Source organism: Artibeus jamaicensis, unplaced genomic scaffold, assembly GCF_021234435.1.
Source record: "Artibeus jamaicensis isolate MK-2021 breed Jamaican fruit bat unplaced genomic scaffold, CSHL_Jam_final scaffold_537, whole genome shotgun sequence".
NCBI classification, from domain to species: Eukaryota; Metazoa; Chordata; class Mammalia; order Chiroptera; family Phyllostomidae; genus Artibeus; species Artibeus jamaicensis.
In genome coordinates, this window is record NW_026522047.1 from 13,415,559 (window position 1) to 13,439,793 (window position 24,235).

The 24,235-nt window shown below is 36.0% G+C and overlaps 1 protein-coding gene across 5 annotated transcripts in view; it reads right to left on the bottom strand.

Moving 5' to 3' along the window:
* Positions 1-3,279: 3,279 nt before the first annotated feature.
* The window catches only part of ELF2 (E74 like ETS transcription factor 2), a 63,557-nt gene continuing 42,601 nt past the window's right edge, over positions 3,280-24,235 (bottom strand). For 3 of the 5 annotated variants that reach the window (XM_037126079.2, XM_053658306.1, XM_037126081.2), the window contains 6 exons: positions 16,061-16,174; positions 14,395-14,568; positions 10,032-10,118; positions 6,796-6,988; positions 5,591-5,938; positions 3,280-4,973 (listed from right to left, as the gene is read on the bottom strand). In XM_037126079.2, coding sequence (XP_036981974.1) covers positions 4,346-4,973; positions 5,591-5,938; positions 6,796-6,988; positions 10,032-10,118; positions 14,395-14,568; positions 16,061-16,174 — 1,544 coding nt within the window. In that variant the 3' untranslated portion in view covers positions 3,280-4,345. The remainder of the gene's footprint in view (positions 4,974-5,590; positions 5,939-6,795; positions 6,989-10,031; positions 10,119-14,394; positions 14,569-16,060; positions 16,175-24,235) is intronic. The other 2 variants (XM_037126080.2, XM_037126082.2) reach the window with 1 other exon arrangement.

The window sequence follows — 24,235 nt, forward strand, 5'->3', positions numbered from 1 at the left end:
GCACTAAACACTGTTCACCTACCTCAAAGTATACCAGCCTCAAGAGATTATCACAACAGCCTTGAGTAAGTGAAACTCAATGAGGAGAGCAAAATAGTGTTTGAATTTCCAATGTTGTTCACCAATACAGTCGTCTGCCACTTAATGATAGGGACACATTCTCAGAAGTGCGTTGTTAACAGGTTTCACTGTCATGTGAACATCACAGAACATACTTACACAAGCAGAGATGGTATAGCCTACTACACACCTAGGCCTAGCGTTCTATAGGAAGAAAAATAACATTCCCTCTATCGTTTGAGTTTCCTGGGTGATGCATCCCTGTGATAAAAGATTAAGAAGATAAAAGTTCTAGAACAGGAATACCTCCTATCTACGTGGGAAGAGACCCAGGAACAGTAACTCACCACAAACACCATTTTCAGACGGGGTGAGCAGCAGGAGTCAGGTGTGGGTCACCAGGAAAAACAACTACAAGTTGAGGCAGTCGTGGAGAGCAGGGGGTAAGGGGTTACTGGCAAATCACTTAATTGGACTGCACACATTTCAGAAGAGTTCGGTTGGATATTCAGGAAGAAATATCCAGTTGACAATCAGACAAATCCACCTAAGGCTTCTAGTCTAGGCTAGGACACCACATCTGGTAGTGAAAACTGTGTGCGTGGGTGAGATTATTTAACAATCCTGTCAAGGTGAAATCCTAAGAGTAAACATTTAATGGAGTGCTTTACAGGTGCCAGGCACTGACTGGTTCTAAATCCTGATCATGAACTCATTTAATTCTTACACATGCCCTACAAGGAAAAGAGCCCCACAGACAGAATCTGGGTAAATATCAGTAAATGGGGAAGCAAAGCCAATGAAGAAAAGTTGGTCATGGGTGGAACACCATGACAGGGCTGTTACAGGAAACCCAGAGAATTTTTCAGGTGGAAAAGAAAAGAATCTATTTGATTTGCCTGAGTACTAGAGACCTCAACAAGAACTGTTTAAGCCAGAATTCAGACTGCAAGTTACTTGAGAAAAAGACAGAATGATGGGCCATTAACCATTGGAACAAGGAAACCAAGGTGTGAAAGAGGAAATGCCGAGTACAGGAAGTAGGCACACCCGCCTCCTACTGACACGTGGTGAGGAGGGATGCTGAAGTGAGTAGACAGTCTTACAGCAAGGGCTCTGGAAAGTGGGGTAGTTTACAGCCCAAGACCTCCATGTTCTCTGGTCGTTTGGTAAGCAGGGTGGTGAAGGCTGGAACTGTTGCTGGAAGATGACCTGAGGGATAAATGGACAGACTGCTCATCACTGTTCATAAGCCTGGTGAGGCTGGCAATTGTGGATGTGTCAAGCTATTATTGGTTCTTCTCCAACAGGGACACAAAAAGCAAATACGGGGTTGTCCAAAAAGTCCGTTACGTTTTTTCCATATGATGGCTCTAGCAGTGCTTAGCCGTCTTTAGCTTCATTCAACACAACCCTGTTAGACTAGTGTGACAGCTGCCATATCAGCATGCTTTTTTTAAAAACTTATCAAAACTGATAAACTGTGCAACCTTAAGATTGAAGATGGAAGAAAATACATATCATTTTCAGCATATTATGCTTTATTATTTCAAGAAAGATAAAAAAAAAATGGCCCTGGCTGGTGTAGCTCAGTGGATTGAGCACAGGCCTGTGAAGCAGGCCAGGTCCCCATAGGGGACACATGAGAGGCAACCACACATTGCTGTTTCTCTCCCACTCTTTCTCCTTCCCTTCCCCTCTAAAAATAAATAAAATATTTAAAAAAGAAAGATAAAATATGCAACTGAAATGCAAAAAAAAAATTTGTACAGTGTATGGAGAAGGTGCTGTGACGGACTGACCATGTCAAAAGTGGTTTGCAAAGTTTCTTGATACTACCGACATTTTGGCCAAATAACTCATTGCTGTGGGGCTGTCTTACACATTGGAAGATGGTTAACAGCACCCCTGGCCTCCACCCTCTCTAGAAGCCAATAGCAGGAGAGAGCCAACACACCCAAAATTGCCAAATCAATAGTTATTGGTGAAAATGAAAATGTGTCCCATCTTTTCCAGAAAAAAATGTAACAGACTTTTTGGCCAACCTGATATAATTTATGGTTCAAAAGGTTTGAGATTAAAAACCATGCAACTAGTAATGTCAATCCCCAGAAAAACTCCAATCAGTATATACTGTCAACAGGTGTTTCCAAATCTCGGCCATCAGTATACTTATTCTGAAAGGCTTGTGAAATACACAAATGTTCAGGTACAGCAGTGGAGGAAGCTAGGTAGCCCTGGCTTAACCTCATTAAAACCAATTCATATAGCTAGAGAGAAAATTTAAAATTACTCACTAAAAATTTAAGTTTCTCTAGCTATCTTCCACAGCACATGACTTACACTCTTAACAAATGTCACCAAAATCCGTAAAAGTCTGTGGCTGATGTGCTCAGCACATGGGGAGAGGGGTAGGTATGGTGCAACCTCAAACCTTTGCCCTACAGTGGCACAGAAGACACAACTCAACAAATGAAACTGCAGTGCAAGAAAGAAAACACTGCCAAAGTGGAGTGCAGGTTCTGAAAGCTGAAATATTTAGGAAATGTTTAAAGAGGGAGAATCTGAGATTAACTCTCAAATGGGGTAAGAATCAAGAGAGTTTTTCTTTGAACTTTTATTAAAAAGTATCATTGGGTATGTTTAAGGAAAAGATAAAAGATTACAAAGGGAGCTATTATAAAAATCATCAACTTAAGTATCAGATGAAATGCACAATTAAAGGCCACAAAATATTAAGTATCAGTTTATTTAAATTTCTAAAAGATGTAAAAATAGACAACTTTTCTTTGTAGTAGAAAGAACATTAAGACGTAGAGTCACACAGCCTAGTCTGGTGTGAAACTAGGAAATTCGTGTCATCCACTGGTACCTCTACTTCCTAATTTGTACAAGACCTAAAGTATTATTACTGGTTCTTGTTAAGCCTCAAAAAGTATGACTGAGAAACAAATGGTCTTGGTTTAAAATATAAACTCTCAAGTGTGGCCAACATTAAAATAGTAAAGTCATATGGTAAGTATAACATTGTACTTCATGATAGTAATTAGAAAGGAAGTGGCAACATGCAGTTATTTACCAAATATGAATATAAAAGAAAAAACAGAAGGATTTCGTACGCAGTAGTTAGGAAGGAAGAAGAGGATTTCTGTTCTTAACTAAAATGATGTCTCTATTCTAGCTTTTGAATATTGTTATAAATATCACCAGAGACCAAAATGCAAGATAAATTTCTATATTTCAGAAAACCTACTTGAATACACTTTGAAACAAGAGTACAACAAAATAGAATATACTTCAAATGTTGAATATACAAACTATTATAGTTCAAATCTGAACACTGGTACTTTCCCTCTTAAATTTCAACTTAAAAAAAAAAAAAACGAAGAAAGAAAACTGCAGGTAGTGAGCATTACCTGACAGAAATTCATGCTGAGCCGAAACTGGTGCGCGCGCAGACGCCAGGGCTGTGCGTCTGAGAGAGTGACACAGGCGTGTTACAGCGAAAGGCCAGGGCCAACTGTTAACTTGTCAACAATCAAGGAACTGACAGACTTAAACTACCATATAAAATGTTACATGTAAATTCTATAACAATACTGTGCTAGGTACAAGGTTTTTAAAATTTTTCTTTTAATAAAAAAAGCTTTACACAAACAAGCCATTAGCTTATTTCAATAAAGAAAATCGGAAATTAGTCTAAGGCCTTTGTTTTAAATCAGCTTAAGCTATATGATATAAAAAAAATCGCACTAGATCTTTTCTGCTATCCTCTCTGAAACGTTTGGATCCAGTCAATTCACATTCTAAAATACCTATATTAGCAGAGTCTTCACATAGCACCAGTTAAGTGAGTTCTGTGTGAACACAGTAATATTTGCTGGTATGCATATAAAATGCATCAAAAATCGCTCTATGTAACAATGAGATCGCCCATCCCAACCCCTCCCCACTGAAAACTATGACCTCTTACAGAATGTTAGTGTTCCAAGTCTTAGTGTAACTTGATATTGTAGTGAGTTGCTTGGTCCCTTTCAATCCGTATTCTTATTGATGGGTTCAGTTGTTTCCTACTGTAAGAGGCAGTTTTCTGTCAGCATCTCAGTATGTAGTTCACTTCCCACTGAAACATGGGATAGGTAACTTGTTTCCAGTAAGTTTGATTGTTTTCCTATATGCATTAAAAGTTTTAAAGTCTCCTTTTGACTTTTCTTGATGACATCCCTTGCAAATATTTGTGTTGGTACGAGCACTAACAGTCTAAAGTCCACGGCAGAGCTGCTATTTATTTCTCACATGTCACTAGTCCTTCCGTTTTCATAGTTACAGGAAGGGCAATAGCTGAAGGCGCACTGACAACCACCACGTGGGTCACTGTCTTATTCCCATCTGCCGGTTTTTCTTCTTGGACCAGCTGCAAAGTTTTCACATCGTGTTCCTGCTTTTTTGCCACCGCCTCTGACTTCACCTCTGGCCCTTTTATGACTGCACTGATAACTCGGGGAGGAGTCTGGCCAGAGGACTGCTGAGCAGGCACTGACAGTCTCATTACAGGTGCACCATGGGCTATGGAAACAGGAGTAAGTGCTCTCACAGCCAGAGGGGTGCCAACAATGTTAATGCTTCCCGATCCAGTCAGATTTGACTTTGTCTGCAGTTGACACTGTGCGAGTTGTGTAGCTGGGATGGTAATAATTTTGGCAGGCTGCATGGCAATTTTGTCTCCGTTTTCAGCAGAGGCTGGCATCACAGTAGGGATTGTCTGGATAACTACCTTTGGAGAGGCTGCTGTTGTTGGACTAGTGCTGGTTATTAATGGTGCACCTGCATTGACTGACTGAACTGCCACAGTCGAAATTTTCTGACCCAATGACGTCATTACAACAGGAACCTGCATTGCCACACGAACTGTCCTAGTAAATTAAAAAAAAAAAAGTTGATTGTATTTAATGACAAATTAGACAACAGGTCTCTTGAACAAGAGTGCAAATAGGAAATGTGGAAACCAATGTTCCCAAATTACACATATGTACTGACAATTCCTGACATTTTAAAGTATGAAATACCATGAAATAAATGTTTAGAAAACTAAAGCCCATACTAATTTTCATTTATAAAACCATAAAAACCAACTAAGGTTAAGTGAGACATCACCTACTTTAACAACAACAAAGTACATTTAAAATGTCAGGTACTTTTCAGCCCTGACTGGTGCAGCTCAGTGGATTGAGCATCGTCCTACAAACTGAGGTTGCCAGTTCGATTTCCCCGTCAGGGCATATGCATGGGTTGCAGGCCAGGTGGCACGCAAGAAGCGACCGATGGACATTTCTCTCGCACATCAACGTTTCTCTCCTTCTCTTTCTCCCTACCTACCCTCTCTCTAAAAATAAATCAAAATAAAATGTCAGGTACTTTTCAAAGTCCCAACTAACAGTGAATTCTTAGAATGCTAATATTTTTTTAAATGTATCATTTTGCCAAGGAGTTTTCTGAAAAGTCAATGCAAGCACCAGTCTCGCTCTCTTACCGTGGAGCTGCTGTTGCTGACACAGAGGTGGCAGTAGTAGGAGACCGGGGTGAAGCATCATGACCAGGGGAAGTGATGTTCACAACTCTAGCCACTCCCTTCTCTGCTCTGGAGCAGTTCAGAGGAGACGAGTTTTTCCCACCACGAACAGAGGTTGCCTTCAGCAGACTTTCTGCAGACAGTGACACTCGCTCTAATGATTTTTCGTCAGTAGCTGCTGCTAGATCTTCATTACAGGTTTCACTCTTGTCATCATCTATGACCACTATGTTTTTGGGCATGTCCTTGAACTGATACACAAGCCTCTGTCCTTCAACCTTTGCAAGAATGCCCCTTTGGTAATAATACCTGTAAGGAAAACAGAACTAAATGAATCAGGTATATTACATTCCCCACCTTACCCCCCACAAAAAAAGCAAAAACAAAACCATGCAGAATGAGTAAGTAACTGAAACATTCACTGTTTCTGTAAGATAAGGAGTTCTTCCTGTGATTGTTCAAATGACTGAGAATGCGAAGTAGCAATGGAGTTGGAACCTTTTGCCATGGGCACTGTAACCTTGAGATATATATAAAGTAGCTAAAAGTTCCTTCTTAAAGGAAGTAATGTAACCTGAAAACAGACTATTTTACTGTATTTTACAAATACTGGTAAAAACTCAACCCTGATACACCCAGGTTATAAAAACAATCTGTTACATGGAAAAATTAAGCAGTATTTAGAAGAGATGAATGTGGGATACGGAAATACTGTCACATAAAGTATGTGTTCCTTTAAAAACACTCTTAATTACAAATTTTGCGGGTTTCACAAACTGACAAAAACTTTCATTTCAAGATAAATCTATAAAGGATTCTATAAACAAATTTGCAAGAACTGAAGCAAACCAACAATTTGGAAACTGTTTTGTTTGGGTTTAATTTTCTTAAAACGTCTACAACTTAACTTCATATTAAGAAATAGCCCTAAACGTAAAAAGCACATTTTCTACAAAAATGAATTTTACAATCATGTTGAAAATTTAGACACCCAGGCCAAACTCCTCTTTCCCCATCTATCTCCAAATTTAAGAGAAGCTCCCTAGAATATGCCCCCAAATTAAAAGTTATAATAAATAAAAGACTTCCACAGCTTCTTTTTAAACAACTGACAATATAAAGAGGTGTGTGAGTTGTGTCCAAAACTCATTCCTTTGTGCTCTTACCTTAAAGCTCGTCCCATCGTTTCATAGTTCATGTCTGGCTTGTTCTTATGCTTTCCCCAGAGTTTAGAGACAGCCTTTGAATCTACAAGTTTGAATATGCCTTTTTCTCTCTGAGTCCACTTAATATACCGGGGACAAGTATTTTTATCTTGAAGTAGATCTAAAAGAAACTCCCACAAATAGGTTGTGTTTCCTTTGAAAACAATGTTAGACACTGATTAAAAATTCATTAACATAATTAAATAGGTAATTTAAAACAGGTATGTAATTATGCTGGATAAAAATCAATTCATTTGCTACTGGTGAAACAAACATACTAAAAGCATGTCATTAAGTGAATGACTTTACTAACAATCTTTGTCCAGTGTCAAATTGTGTTGTCTAGCAAGTAATAAAGTATCTTTCATTCTAACAAAATTCATAAATATACTTGTTTGCTGGATTTTAAATAACATCCTATGTAACCTTCTCATAATAGAGACCCTGAATGTGTCCTCTCACATCACCATATCCTAGATTATGAGTTCAGTAAAGGCAAAGCTATAATACATAGCACAAAGTGAACCCAAAACAGAATCATATTTGTTAATTTACAGATTTAAACTCTGAATAAATTTATTCAAACCTACATATTTATTACATAAGCCCAAATTCTACAATCAAAATTTATCAAAAGGCTTTTTTAAATTTACTGAAAAGGTAAGCAATATGCAGTGAAATTGGCAAAACCTTTAGGCATTGTGGTCTCGCAGTTTTTTGGTAAGAAACATATTTTTCTTTGATCCACCCATAAGTACGAACTGTGAGATACATATGCTATAAAGTACAAACTACACATGACCCTTTAAAACTTCCTCTTATCACCTTTATCAATAAAAACTACTGCCTCTACAAAGAGATTTCTAAAATTGCTAATCTTTCTACTGATCAGACTCAGTTCAGTGAAGATGATATGTTAGAAGGATTTCATTATATATGAACAGCTCAGTTATAAAAGACATTTATGCTTCAGCCTTAAAATATGAGCTCCTTAAACAGAAACACCAGAAGCGATATGGCAATTCTTTAGTCAAATATTCATCAAATCTGAAACATATGACATTTGATCACGTTACTCACAAAATTTGAAAATGAAAAAATACTGAAATATTTTTGAAGAATAAAATACTTATTCATCACATAACTATGCTTAAAAGTAGTAGGAGATACTGAGAAGCATTTAAAAATTGGTCCCTGGGAGTAAAAGGCAGAAAACTGTACTCGAACAACAATTAAAATATAAAAAAAGAAAAAAAAAAAAACTGGTCCCTGACTCAAGAAATGTATAATTTGGGGGATTTGGGGGATTAGGGGGAGGGCGGGGAAAAGTAGATGACAAGTTAAGTGACAATATAAGAAGTAACAGTAAACCATGTGAGATACACCAAAAGGCAATGCATAATTCAATTTCAAATGAATGACAGACTATAATGTTTGGGATTTCAGGTGTAGTAAGAAAGTATATTAAAAGACATCATGAAGTCTTAGAAGATGGCTAAGAATGGCATATAGGAAAAGGAACTTAGGTTAACTAGGGAACTTAATCCCAACAAGAAGAAAGCACCACAGGAAGTAGCTCATCACAACTTTCTTTTCCCCTTTGGAACAGGGTGAGTGGGAGGAGGAGGTGGGCAACGGTTATGAGAAGACCAGGCTTTACAGGCTGCTGTGCTTCTCTTACTCCCTCTGTAAGCCTCTAGGTGCTAAAGTTCTTAAGTCAATGAAAGAATAGAAGAGAATCCTGAGAAGAGTAGAACACATATGGCCACCACTGAACCACCAGGTCACCTCTGGGCTCCTACTCACAATCCCTTTACTATCCTCAAATGCAGATCCACGTTACAGACCCCATGAAAAGAACCTCCAAGGGTGGGAGGGCTTTCAAACCAAGCCACTGCTACTGAACCTAACCCTTCGTGTTCTTCCTCCAGCATTTTCTTTTCAACAGGTGGTAACAGTTCTGCAGAAGAGCAAACATTGGCTGGATTCTTAATCCCAGTGTGACTTGAATAATTTTAATCTTCACATTACAACATGCTGCCTTAATTGTAATGAAAGCCAAAATTTTAAAGAAAGATCATTTTATTGGTGAAAATAGTTCATCACAATTTTACTTCATTGTGAAGCATAAGGCCTTTGAATACAAGAGATACCACTGATTATGGGAACTACTTAAAAAGTAGTAATAACAATGTATAATTACTCTGTATTTAGCTTTCTAATACTTACTATTACATAAGTTTTAAAGTTTTCAGTATAAATTAAAAAATAAAACCTAAGATGTTAGAAATGTAAAATGATTAAAGACAAAAAAGGAAATGAAAGTATCCTAAATCTGTCCAAAGTTGAATTATTAGTTCTAAACGAGTTCATGGTAACTGGATTTTTTTGTGTTTAAATTTCCTGGTATGCTTGAGGCTTTTCACTTGAATTATTTAAAATTAGATACATCAGACCACCTGTTGAGGATGCAATAATTTGAATATATTAATCCAAAATGATCCCAGTACTGAATATTGGTCTGGAAACAGTTATTCATGGAAGTGATAAATTTTTTGCTAATGACATCACCAGAACATACCTCAAACCATTATTAAAGTATTACTTGATATCAACTTACCCAACAAATTAGGAGAGCACAGAATATAAGAGGCTTGCTGCTATTTTTGTTTGTAATGAGATTATATAAATTCTAAAGCAAAAACTGGTAAATTTTTGTTCTGACTCCTGACATGAGTTGAGTGGGAAGTTAAATTCAGCTTGCCTTTGCCTTTAATTATTGCACTGCTTCTACCAGTTAAGAAATTGTGTTATCAAAACTAAGTCTTAGCTGTAAACTTCTTTCAATTCCAAGTGGCTGTGCATGAGGGCAGGTGCTGTTACACATACACACTCCTCTAGAACAATGCCCCTAAGAAGGGCGTACATCAGACTGCGCTTACGACCTTTCCCAAATATGAACACCCACTCCCTTGCACTCCCCTAGTATATCTACAGCTACAGCATCTCAGTGGGTGGGGGCTGGGTACAGATAGTTTGAAAAATTCCCAGGTGATGGGGACACATCCCTTCTGACAAGTACTACTAAAGACAGTACTCCCACATGGAGCACTAGAAGTAATTTTCTGACAAATGCAAAAATGTCACCTGACTGTAAAAAAATCATTTAGTCTCCAAAATAGCCTTCCCCAAATTACCTTTTCCTTCTCTGGGTTTTTTCTTTATACCCAACTCAGGAGAACCATTGGAAATTGGTGATTGTTGGGTCTTTGGTTTACGGCCAACTGAAAAAATAAGACATTGAAACCACACATTAAAAACGATAAGCATGATTAGCAGACTCTTTGATAACACATATTCATGAAAATAGACACCAATTTGCAGACTAATATATTCAGTATATATAAAAAGTCTCATTTAAGAACACTAAAAGCACTTCTACAACTTTAGGTTATAGCAGCTGGTAGTAATCTCAATGTATATATGTATGGCAAGTCAGGTACTACTAACCTATTATTCACATGATCAGAGCCTCAATTTGCTAATAACGTGGCAATGGAAACAGAGTCTACCATAAACGTTTTTGTTTCCTGTCCTATAGGATTGCTTTTTAAAAGTCTTACTGCAGAGAATCTGATAATCTGTGAAGCCCTTTGAGCTCAAATGAGAAAAGGTAAAGAAATATTTTAAACACTCACTACAGCTCTGAGCCAATCAATTTACCAGACTTTAAGCATTAAGTATTTCAATTTCCCCATCTCGCCATGGCTGGTGTAGCTCAGTGGATTGAGCACGGGCTTGCAGACCAAGGGGTTATTTGTTCAGATTCCCAGTCAGGACACATGTCTGGATTGTGGGCCTGGCCCTCAGGATGGGGCATACAAGAGGCAACCACACATTGATGTTTCTCTCCCTGTCTTTCTCCTTCACTTCCCCTCTCTCTAAAAATAAATAAATAAAATCTTTTGAAACGAAAAAGATGACAAAAAAAATGTCCCCATCTCAAACATGAAGGTACATTATAAGGGTAAGTAAATCTTCCAAGTAATTATTTAATGTCCAGTAAATGTTTGTGTTCTCACTTTTGTTTCTCCTCACTTCTGTCAGAAGACTCTCTCAAACTACATCCATAATGAACAGAAAAGCAAGAGCTGTACTTCTCCACCCTAAAGAAGGTATAAACCTGAAACGCACTACATTCAGTCCCCAGCACTGATGAATGAATGCTGGCGGGTGGTTGGAAGCCTTAAGGGAAGAGCCTGGGAATATTCAAGTATATTATCCAGTAGTGCAGGGGATACATTCCGAGACTTGCAGTGGGGGCACGAAACCAGGGAAAGTACTGAGTCCTGTATATACTATGTTTTTTCCTACATGTACATACATACCATACATACCTTTTCATTTAAGAGAAGCACTTAATGGCTTCTCTTTGGCATATCCACCATCATTACTCTTGAGCTTTGGGGCCATTAAATAAAATAAGGGTGGCCTGAACACAAGCACTGAGATACTACGACAATCAATCTGATAACTGAGACAATTACTAAGTGATTAACGGGCAGTGAACATATACAACATAAAGCCACCGGACTAAGGAAGGATTCCTATAGCAGGCTGGACAGAGTGGAAGGCTCCAGATTTCATCACGCTACTCAAGAATTGTGTGCTATTAAAAACTTATGAATCATTTATTTCTGGAATTTTCCTTTTCATGTTTTCAGACCTGGGTTGACCAAAACTATGGAAGGCAAAACCAGAATTTTCAAATACAAGCACACCTTGTTTCATTGTACTTCGCTTTACTGCGCTTTGCAGATACTGAAGTTTTTTTACAAAGAGAAGGTTTATACTTGATCTCAGCCAAAAGGCCGAGGGGTGACCACAAACAGGTTTAAAGCTGAGCTAGTCTACTGGCACCGTTTTCCCATAGCAACTGCTCACTTTGTCTCTATGTCACATTTTGATAATTCTTACAATACTTCAAGCATTTCATTATTACTGTATTGATGATCTATGGTCAGTAATCTTTGATATTACTATTTTAATTGTTTTGGGGCACCATGAATCGCACCCCTATAAGCCAGTGAACTTAATTGATAAATGCTGTGTGTTCTGACTGCTCCAACTACCAGATCCCCATCTCTCTCCCTCTCCTCAGGCCTCCCTATTCTGAGACACAGAATATTAAAATTAGACCATTTAATAACCCTACAATGCATTCTAAGTGTTCAAATGAAAAAAAAAAAAAAAGAGGGCAATCTATGCAGCAAACTGAATTGTCTCAGTTTAAGAAACTGTCACAGCCACCCCAGCCTTCAGCGCCCACCACCTTGATCAGGCAGCAGCAGTTAGCATCTTGGCAAGACCCTCCACCAGCAAGAAGATTCTACCTTGCTGAAGGCTCAGAATCTGATGGATAGCAATTGTTAACAATATTTTTAAATTCAGGTATGTCCATTTTTAGATATAATGCTGTTTACTGCACACAATAGTATAAACATAACTTATGTGCACTGAGAACAAAAAATTCATGTGACTAATTTCACTGCAATACTGGCTTTGCTGCAGTGGTCTGGAACTGAACCTGCAGTATCTCTGAAATCTGCCTGTGTATTATTAGAGATTTGGTAACTGCCATACACCTGGGATTTGTGATGTCACTCTCCTCTTCATCAGCAAGGACTATTTCCATCCAAATAAAGAACTAAGTTAAAGTATCTTAATTTATATTTAAAAAATGAACAGCTACTACATTCTAGGATTTCATTATGATAATTCTAGTCGATAAGTATGCTTTCCCAAAATTAAAACAAAATTCACTGGCCTCCTCATTAAAATAGAGCTTAATTTCTCAATTTAAATAATATATGTACAAACCAACCAGTAATAATATTATCATCATACCGTCTCCTAAATTCAAGCACAAAAGCCCCTCCCTTAATGGAAAGGTTAGCCCAAAAAGACTTAATTTATTTTCTTATAAAAGCAGTATTTTTCAAATGATATTCTTGAGAAACAATTTATCAGTAGGGAAAAGGGTTCTACAGTCATATAAACTTTTAGAATACTGCAAGCTATCTTAACTTAGAAACTCAAAACACACATTAGTATATTAAAAGGTCTATAAATACAAAAGGCCATGCTATTAAATAACCGACTCAACTGTACATCTCAATTGTACTTGACCACAAATAAAGAATCTTGTATGTAATTTTTTAAATGGTCATTCAAGCCATCTATTTTTAAAAATCTAAAATCAGTACTGAATTGGCAAATTATGTCCTGGTTTATGTCAAAACACATAGGTTAACTCCATGTATCAACCTGTTTATCCAGAGGTCTTGGTTCCCTAAATAATCGCAGCTTTTCATGGCCTTTTCCATCTTCTTCCTTTTTTTAATTTTTAAATTGTTTTTAAACAATTAAAAATAAGCATTAACATATGACTCATTTTTTTTAATCTAAAAATTTCTTGTGCTCACTTTGGCAGCACAAGAACAATACAGAGATTAGTATGGCCCCTAGGGGAAATAAAACCTACAAATTTCTTAAGTACTTTGTCATAGCTTCCAGTGGATAGAACCAGTCAAAGGTTACAATGGGCAGTGGGCTATTCATATGTATGTCTTTTGCTTTTAAACATTTATAGCAGGAAGTGATTCTTCCTTCTAAATTCTCTCATCATACCTCTCTCAAGATACAGTTATCTTTATTTATTATATGAAGGAAGGCACCATCTTATTCTTCACTGTATCCCTAACAGTAGTAAGCACATACCTGTGAATATTACAGCAATCTAAAACACTTCTAATAACTGAAAAGAAAAACACCATTATTTTTAGTGTTTTCCTTTATTTTTGCTTTTGATTTTTTTCCATTCTAAAATGTGAAGAAAGAGGAATTAATGAGTACCCACTTATATAGTATGTTGTTTCTTTCAAGTTTTACCTTGTACTCAAACAGGATGACCCCACTTGCTGCCCATCCCCGGATGTCCGGGATGTGCGGGAGCCTGTGCCCCACCTACCTACCAGATCAGGTGGGAGTCTCAGCAGGAGTCGACTCAGTTGACACACTCTTTACACCCTGGTGAATTTATTTCACTTGTAAGTTCCTATTGGCAATCTTAGAATTTAAAAGAAGGTGTGCAAAGGGAAATTGAACTTTTATTTTTTAATCCCCACAAAAGAGTAGAAAGTAAGATTATGAGAAATAGAGAAAAGATTAAATTTCTTTTAAAAAGTAACCAAGTACCTAAAAGGGTCAAAAAGTATACAAATGTGCAGTGAATCCCCCTTTTTCCTTCTGTGTCTAACACCTGTTATAATCTCATTTCAGGCAACTGCTTTTAGGGTTTAAAAACACTAACTCTTTTAAAACAGTATGAGTATGTTAAAATACAAAATTAAAATTTTAACTTGTTGATTCTTTGAAAATATCTAGTTATGGTAACATCAATCATAAATCTACAGCATGTATTTCCTACATCCCTTGATAAGGAAAACAATATCAGAAAAAATGTCACCACTTTCCCAGAAATTTACAACCATACTCCACCTTTTTTCTTTTTCGTCGGTTCATGGCTGTCCGGTGACGTGGGGACAGGAGAGGTGTCCATTGGTTCAGACTCCTCGGTTGACACCTCCACCACAGTCTCTGTTATGACGTCCGGCCTCATAGCAGCATGGATAAATTCTGGAGTTGATACACAAGGAGGGACAAACACTTCCACTATAAAAAAAAAGTTGAAAAATTAAAATTTCCCGCCCCCATTAAATGCTTCTTGTAGTGGAAAATTCGATTTTTAGTAGAGATGTTAATTAAGCATTCACCAAAGCAGGACAAAAACTTGAAGTTAGCAATATGATCTAAGGAAGTATGTAAGGAATCAAAATGTAAGAAAAATCAACTTGAAGGAAATGTTAATCCTCTGAGTCAGGGAGGGATGAGTAGTAACCCTCTGTGTATAAAAATAGTAACTTTTATACACAGGGAAGGGCAAAAGTGGGTTTACAGTTGTTCATATGGAAAATATTACAATAATAAACTCTGTGTTTCACATACAACTATAAACTTACTTTTCCCCCCACTGTTATTTTCAAGTTCACTATACAAGACTTATTTTGACAACTGGAAAAATATTTGAAAATAAAAGAATAGTGAGTTCATTAATAATTACTTTCCTTCCACATACCCATCATTATTCTCTTGGTAATTATATGACTAAAAGGAAAATCTGCTCATCACAGCCCAATGAATATCACCTTTCAATATTTAAAATTTTACTTAATGAACAGTCCTGGATTTGGGTCACTAAAACAGTACATACAGATTGGTACTTGGTACTGCATTATATATAATAATGTTGCTCTGGCTTCCTTCCAAAGTATATAAATAATCAGGAAAAGACATTTCTATTTCAATTAAATAGTTAGCACAACTCTCATAGACTAACACATATCCTAATTTTCTTCTCCAACTGTGAGTACTTAAGATTCCTATTCTACTTTAAAACTCTAGTTGCTTAGTATCTCTTGTAAAACCCTGTAAGAAGGTCCAAACTTACAATAAAATAATTATCTGAATGTTAAAATCAGGACAACATAACTCTCAAAGGCAGTCTTAAAGGAAAAAAAGGGACCAAAAGAAAAGGAAAACTCTCGGCCTGAAGGGAGTGTGAGGAAACAGGGGAAGCTACCTCTTCCCTCTACAACGGACGGATTCCCTGGAGTCACTGCCTGTTTATCACTGAATACAGAATTGAAAGTGGCCCTGGCCAGAGTGGCTCAGTTGGTTGGGTGGCATCCTGCAAAGCAAAGGGCCACCGGTTCAACCCCTAACCTGGGCACATGTCTGGGTTGCAGGCCAGATCCCTGGTTGGGGGGGTGAGAGAGGCAACTGATTGATATTTCTTTCCCTTTCTTTCTCCCTCCCTTCCCCTCTTTTAAAAAAATTTCATTCTAGATACATAAAGTTGCGTGACATGTTTACTGGGAAAGGGCAGCCCTGGCTGGTATAGCTCAGTGGATTGAGCCTGTGAACCAAAGGATTGTGATTCAATTTCCAATCAGGGCACATGCCTGGGTTGCAGGCCATTTCCCACCAGGGGACACACAAGAGGCAACCATACATTGGTATTTCCCTCCCTCTCTCCTTCCCTTCCCTTCTAAAGATAAATAAATAAAATCTTAAAAAATAAAAAAAGAAAGGGCAGTTCACATACCAGGACTTCTTGAATCCCTCAGGCAGGTAGGAGATTCCATATGAAGCAGGGCTTCAGCAGCTTCAATTGTCTTATCTGTACAGTGTGCATTACTGCTATGAACTGATGCTTCCACTGGGGGGGAAATAAGTTCTACTCAATTAAAAACGCACTGAACACATTACAAAATTTAAACGCACTGCTACAGACAACATAAATATAAATTAACTATCATGTGCATAACTCTAAGTCATTGATACATATTGTTCTATATAAACTACTTACAGAAATACTTTAAACACCAAAAAAACCTAGTATCCTCATTTTGTAAAATGAATGCCAGTTATAAAGCAACTATCAAGATTAACTAGAAATTACTGAGAAATTTCTGAACTCATCCAAAGGACAACAAAGAAAAACTGAAATTTTAATCAATTATAGGCCAAAACTAACCTAGGCAAAAAAAAAAAAAAAAAGATGGTTGTGGATTAACAATCCTATAATAAAGGTCAATTATGTATTTTAATATACTGTTACTGAAATTAGGGGTGATACATACAGAATTGATCAGAAACATGTTTCTAAGTTAATTTAACAAATCAGTTCAAATCCCTACAAAACCTCCTTGGTGAGTGCATTAGTTGCAGCACCAAAGCATTCTGGAAGGTTCTTCACAATAACCTTGCTTTGTCTCCTTCATGACCTCACTAGACTTTGCTGGGTTTTATCAAAGAAATCCTTAGAGGTTTTATGGGATTTTTTTTAATTGTACTGCCTCCTGTAATTCTCTCCTAGCACTTGGCCTATGCTCTGCTGATTAACAAAGTACCTGTGAGGCAGTAAAGTGGGCAGCAGTGGTTGGGCTTCCAGGTCCGAGAGCGTGTGTTCTAGTCCCTGCCCCCTATCATTTATTTCTGCTACCCTGGGCCAGCAATTTAGTTTCTTGTAAGGCTGGGTTTCCTCTGTCACGTATCAGTACTCCTTGTGTACTGATTCCTTACACAAGTTGTGAGAATTAAGTGAGGAGACTCCCATAAAAAAACACAGATAAGAATTCAGTAAGCAGTGATAATTTCTTACCACTCTGGTAAGATTATAAAGTCTTTGATATCAGAGAAGTTATACATTAATTCGGCTTTATATCAGTTATAGTTCCTAACACAGACTTTTCATATAGACACACATGCAAGTGTGTCTTTTATGTATTGAACTCACCAACCTTACAGAAAAAAACAGGCAATTCAAACACAGATGTATTATCTTAATGAAATAATAATTTCACATCCTGACTTAAAATAGTCAATGTTTTACTTGGTAAAAGGTTCTGAAACATGGGTACACAAGTTTCTAATTTAACATATTTTCCTCAAGATGTTCTCTAAAACTAATAGTATGTATTTATATGAATTCTCTAAAATCCTATTACAAATTCACAAGTTCTACACACTAAAGACTGTTCCCAGGAAACTTTTAATTGAAAAAAATTTCATTTAGTCTCAAAATTCCCCAAATGATAAAGGCTCAGCCTTAAATATCAGTCATTTGGAGAGCATTTATTTAAAAAAAAAATCCAGTGACTCTTTCACCACCTGTTGCACATCATCCACACTCTCAAGCAAGGTACTGGTCTCTCCAGTTGCTCTTTCCATTTATGGAAATCTGCTCAAAGCTAAACGGTTCCAGAGAGGCAGCCAAACCTCTAAGTAAATCTATCTTTAGGTGACCCTGCTTACTCTTATCTGCAGCTTCACTGAAGCAAAGGATTCAATCAGTGCTTCCAGCTCAACTTTAAGAAACTTAATTATTAGTAAGAATAAAATACATTACAATTCAAGTATTTTTTTCAAAGTACCTCCCTATAAATACTCACATACAATAAAGAACCCTGGTAAGCAAATTCTCAGGTTTTGAAAATTCATGCTAGGAACTTCATTCTCTTTAAAGTACGCTTGTGTTGCAATTTAGCTGTTGTCTTAGGTGCTATTTATAAACCATCCTGGATAAACTAATTCCTTATGTAATTGTATTAAGACAAAACCTAAAAACTACTGCATTAAAATCACAGCTTCAAATATTTGATTATATAGCAACAGAATTTCACCAGATACTTAAATTTTAAGCAAAATGAAATTTGCCTAGATGTTATATATTATGCTACCTGAGTTCCTACGTAGTTTGAGGCAGCATTAATTTCATATTAGTTATGTGAGTAGAAATTATTTTCTAGCTCATATTCCTGACCTCGACATATTATTTATTACATTATTCCCCAGAAATATTTCATATTACAGATTAAAACAAATAAAAGGTATACAAACTTAAGAAGAAACGTTCCTTATTTATGCTTTAAGTTTAGAATGAGAATAAAGAAAATGCATACCTTTTCTATGAAGTACCAATCAGAAGATCTAACACTCTATGTGCAGTCAACAAATAGTTGAGCATTCACCACGTGCCAGACACTATGCTACAAACCTGAGATACACACATGACCAGATTGCTGGCCTCACAAAGCTTATGCTGATAGTTCAGAAAATGTCAAAGCATTAATGGAAGTAAAATATTTGAAAGCTAAATAAAAGTGCAAAATTAATTAAAGTTACTCTGTAAGCTAACAGCTTATTAAGAGCACTGATTTCTTTTTTTGATGCTTATTGGTTTTATTTAATCATTTTTATTTGCCAAATAACCCTAAGCACATCCTAAAAAAAGAACACCTAAGAACTCACTTAGATTAGTTTACAATAATGCCTCATGACAATTTCCAAAACTATTTCACCCATTTTATAAAAGTGAGCACTATCTTTTTACTTGTCTTTCACTGACATAAGTTGACATGTCATTTTTGATAACAGAAATTTAAGAAATATTTCTCCTCTTCAAGTTTCTGTAATTTAAAAAAACTTTATACTACTTGCTGACCACCAACTCAAACATAATTTAAAAATTTTGCACAACTCTTAAGGATAAACATGAATTTTTACAACGCTGTATAATCAGCCCCAGCTGGTGTGGCTCAATGGATTGAGTGCAGGCCTGCAAACCAAAGAGTCACGGGTTCGATTCCCAATCAAGGCACATGCCTGGGCTGAGGGCCAGGTCCCCAGTGGGGGTTGCAAGAGAGGCAACCACACAGTGCTATTTCTCTCCCTCTTCCCCTCTCTCTCTGAAAATAAGTAAATAAAGTCTTAAAAAAAAAACCAATGTTGTACAATTGAAGTAAGCAATCTATTATATAAGCAAGGGCTAAAAATTCCTTTTTTCTAACTTAAAACCTGACTTAATGGTGTATATGAAAAATATGGGAGGAAATAATAAGCAACTCATTTTTAAAAAAGAAACAATGACCCGAAAGTTAATCTGCGAGGTATTTTCTAGTTAACACTAATAGTTGGTGTTGCTGGTTAATACTTCTTGAAGAAATAAATGTATCAAATAAATTTCAAAACTATTTTATTTTAAAATACAGTGGCATTAAATTTGCGTATGCCTTCCTTTACTCTTGGTGAGAGTCGTCTTGTTCTGTTTCTAGCTTTCTAATCAACTGGTGTTTGTATGGTACACTATTCCAGACTCACTCAACAGCTGTTGCTAAATACCAAACTTGGTAATTAAGTCTGACAAGAGACATACCTCTCAGCTTTGCAGAAGAGAATGCTGGCAATGGATCTAGCTCACAACAATGTTCTTAAAGTCAAAAGTAAAAAATAACAGCAATTTAATTTGAGAGCAATGGGAAAAAATTAGAAAACACTTCATTAAATCAGAGTGGCATTCCTCTCCAAGCAAGACCATAAACTAGCATTACAAGGTCATCACTAAAGTACCACACCTGACGCACTACAGCTTATCCTCTGATGGCCCAAGGCTATACAACCTACCAGGTGAGTGAAGAATACAAACAAATGCAATGAAAAGAAGGGAAAGGTGAAAAATCTGGGACACTCAGCCTTTACCTGTTCCCTTCTGACTTTCTAATCAATATAGTTGGGCTATAAGGTTTAAAGGGGAAAAAGAAAAAGATTACTTTATAAAGTAGAGCTGTCTGATAAAAATATAACATGAACTAGATCATTTTAAAATTTCCAGTAGCCGCATTAAAAAAGCAAAAGATTAAATTAATACTTTTGTCATTTAGTATGTAAATGACAAAATTTATGTCCAATATGTAATTGGACATGAGGTTTTCCACTGCTTCAGGTTTTACAGGTAAATAAAATTTTTTAAAATAAAAATTTAGTTTCTCGGCCACATTTCATGTAATAAATAGGTCATGTGGCTAATGGCCACAGTACTGAAAAGTGATGACTAAATAAAACTGTATTTCAGGTATTTTCAAACCTTTTTAATAAAAGGACCCCTTTCCACCCAAATTATTGAGGACCGCAGAGATTTTGCTTGTACAAACCTATGCAACCTTCGTCCTATTTGAGATTGAATCTAAGAAAACTTTAAAATGTTTACTAACTCATTTAATAAACCCAATACTTGTAAATGCAATTAACATTGTTTATTCAAAGTACCTTTCTAAAATAAAAAAATTAGTGATTAGCTTTGTTTACACTTCTGCAAATCTTCTAACTACATGGTAGATAACAGCTGGACTCTCCCATTTGCTTCTTAATTCAATCTGTTCTAATAGCCTCCAGAAAACTCCTCTGAACACTTCTCCAAGTGAAAAGGAAAATAATGTGCTAATATTATTATGAGAGCAATTTTGACTTCACAGACTTCCAGAATCCCCAAAACAGAAATTTTAGTTTTGTATAAGTTCATCTGTAATTTTGTATCAGATATGATTAATAAACACCCAAATTCTAACCTTATGTTTCTGTTAAGTTTTAGCATCTAAACATAAACATCAATGTATAAAATGAAAAATTATTATTACATTTCCATAAGCACAACAGTATTTGTGCATTTATACACAAAAGATATTTTTTATTTTTTCATAAATATTTCACTGCATCCTTTTAAATATTTACCCAATAGTTAATAGGAGTTTAATTATCAAGAACACTCTCATGCCTGCCTCTCTCCAACCAATCAAATTTGTTTCTGAAGGAAATTATTTTATGTTGAATTATCCTCACTGATTACACTGATACTACTCTTTAACTCGATTTTTATATGAATTTTAATACCATGCGTCCATGAATTCTGAACTTTAACTCAGTTTTTACATGAATTTTAGTACTATGTTTCACTGAATTCTGAAGAGTAATTTCTTAACCATATTTTCAAGAAAAAAAATTTAAAAGGTAATGACATTCTCTCAGCTTTATTTAAACATGTTTTGCCCCGACTGGTGTGGCTGAGTGGATTGAGTGCCAGTCTGTGAACCGAAGGTCAGGGCACATGCCTGGGTTGCTACCCAGGTCCCCAGAAGGGGGTGTGCAAGAAGAAGCAACTAACTGATGTATCTCTCACACATCAATGTTTCTCTCCCTCTCTTCCTTCCTTTCCCTCTCTCTAAAAATAAATATTTTTTAAATATGTTTCATCTTTTTACATCCTGCTTAACTTTTTCCAAATTGGTGATCTTTTCAGGATTGATTTTTTTATATTAGATATTCCAATAAATAGTAAATTAGAAATAAGATTTTTGCATTCAAATTTCATGATGAACTTCGACAAACTGGACAACTTTTGTCAGTGAAAATACTAAGGCTAAATTTCCAGGGGAAAAAATTTCCCCTTTCATTAAGCAACTGCCTTAAAGTAGAACAAAGCTTCTAGGGATCCTATTTCTCAATTCTCAAATTCTCAAAAAGAAAGGAAAATATGCTTGAAAATAAAGCAGAATATTTTAAACTGAAAAATTTCCAGAAAATCCAGATCATAATACTCTATATTTCTACGTAAACACTAAGAAAGTAACATTTGTTTTTTTCCCTTACAGGCATCCATTTTTCTTATAATACACTATATGTAACACTAGAAATAAGTATATAACACTAGAAATAAGCCTAAATAGTTAAATAGACTATATCATAGTCATATTCAAGTTCCAATTTAGCACAAAGACTAGCTAAAAGAAACTTTATATTCATTTACATGATGTAAAGAAATCCAAGAAAGAGAGAATCCTTCACCTGCCATTAAATATTTCTCACTTAAAATTTTAGAACTTAAAATGTTATTAGAGGTCACCCAATCAATCCTAATGAAGCCTTAAAGAAGTTCAGTCACTAGTACAGAGATAGTTTAGTAACAGCTAGATGGAGGTCCTCATCTCCTGACTTCAGAGTTAAGGCTCTTTCTCATGTTACCTTGCTGCCAGTGAAAGTTTTATAAAGTATGTCAAGTCTTCACTACAAAAATATTTTGTATACTGAGTGATTTATATTGTTTATTTTATTTTTAAATTATCCATTTGAGAGACAGAGAGACACAAAGACAATGCTTTGCTGTTCCACCCATTTATGCAATTGGCTGTTTCTTGTTTGTGCCCTGACACAGGATCAAACCTGCAACCTTGGTGTATCAGAATGATGCTCAAACCAACTGAGCTAGCCGGCCAAAGCTAAAAGTTATTTTTAATAACTCTAAGCTTATTTATTTCATTCTTTAGTCAAACTCCTCTAACAGTATAAATAAATGTTTATAACTAAATTTTAAGCTGATAGCTAAAGTTGATATTTAAGCCTCTAAAGGAGGAAAATAAAAGCAAAATATATCCTCCAGTACCTTAACAAATAACAATAGTAGTGTGAATACTAAGTACTTTATTACTTGCTTACAAAAAAGTTATGCTAACAATATTCAACTTAATAAGGAAAACTCATGGAAGAGATAAACTTTTAACAGTCATTCTACACTAAACATCAACCCATTATAGCAACCACTGCATATTAACATTTATATGTTTATGTATAATACAAGTTTTCACCTGTGTCTTCAATTACATTGTAAAATCTTTGAGAAGGAATTATGTATAGTAACTGACAACTTCCCTTAAGGGAGTTAAAAGCTATCATTGTGTCCATTTTACAAATACAATCATTACAAACTACTCTCTCACTGTCACTGCAAACTAGCAGCAATAAAAATTTAGATCCATGGTTCTTCACTTTCTGAGCCACCTTCCCTCCCCAACTTTAACTCACTTGAATAAGCCTTGGGTAAATCAGCAAACCTGTATCAAGTTTCCTTCTAAAATAGGGCTTGTAAAAGAGCTTCAGATTACACGAACATGATTGAGGAAATAACTTGAAAACAATTATATGTAAAGCATATTCTTTAGAGAACATTAAAATCATGAAGCAGACTTCAACTGTAAGGTATGTATACACTAAAGAAATGCAGTAGGGCTGGAAGTCAGCATTTAACTTAAAAAAAAAAAAAGACCTTAACAAAGGGAGATGATTTTGTATTTTCAAACTGTGGACTGACATGTATCTACTCCAAGCAAAATATCTGCAGGTCACATTCAGTTTCACCAATACTTCCAAAGGCTTATGACACCCTCCATCAGCGAAATTAAGCCCTCTACCGTTACAATATTTTTCAAAATTCAAAATGCAAAGGTTATTCTAAGGTTCTTTTGGTAGGTTCAAAACCACTGGAAATATTTCTTGAAATGTAATGTTTATCACTCCCAGAGATATCACTGACCCAATCAATCATATAAAGCCAAAAATACCCTTAATTCATATTGTGCTATTAGTGGGCTGAGCATACACAAAAAAACAAGTTCTTCTCATACGCTGACTCTTTCACTAATAGTTAAGTTCTTCCTTCGATCAAAAAGTAACTGTCAAATGCGTTTCAATCGCTACTCAGTAAACTGATTGTTCTTGGAGAGCTTTGAAACGTTTAGTATTACGTTTTATAGAATAAAGGTTGGTCACTCATTATGTTACATAATACACATGGTTTTAGTACTCTAGACTTTATTTCAACTTGAAAGTTCTGTTAAATTTAGACACACGTGTTCATGATCCCCCCCCCATCGAAAAAGAATCAAAGAGTTCCACCAACCAAACTTAATTTCACGTTCTCTACCTAAAAACAATGGATGGAAAACAGAGGGCAAGACCTTTTACAGCATTACTTTTCGGTGACTATTTCCCATCTTCCAATTCCCATCGATGGCGGTATGAAACAGAGGAGGGAAAAGGAACATGCATGTTTATTATTCCAGTAAGTAAATAGGATGCAAGCACTGCTGCATCGATTCCGGACCCGGACAGC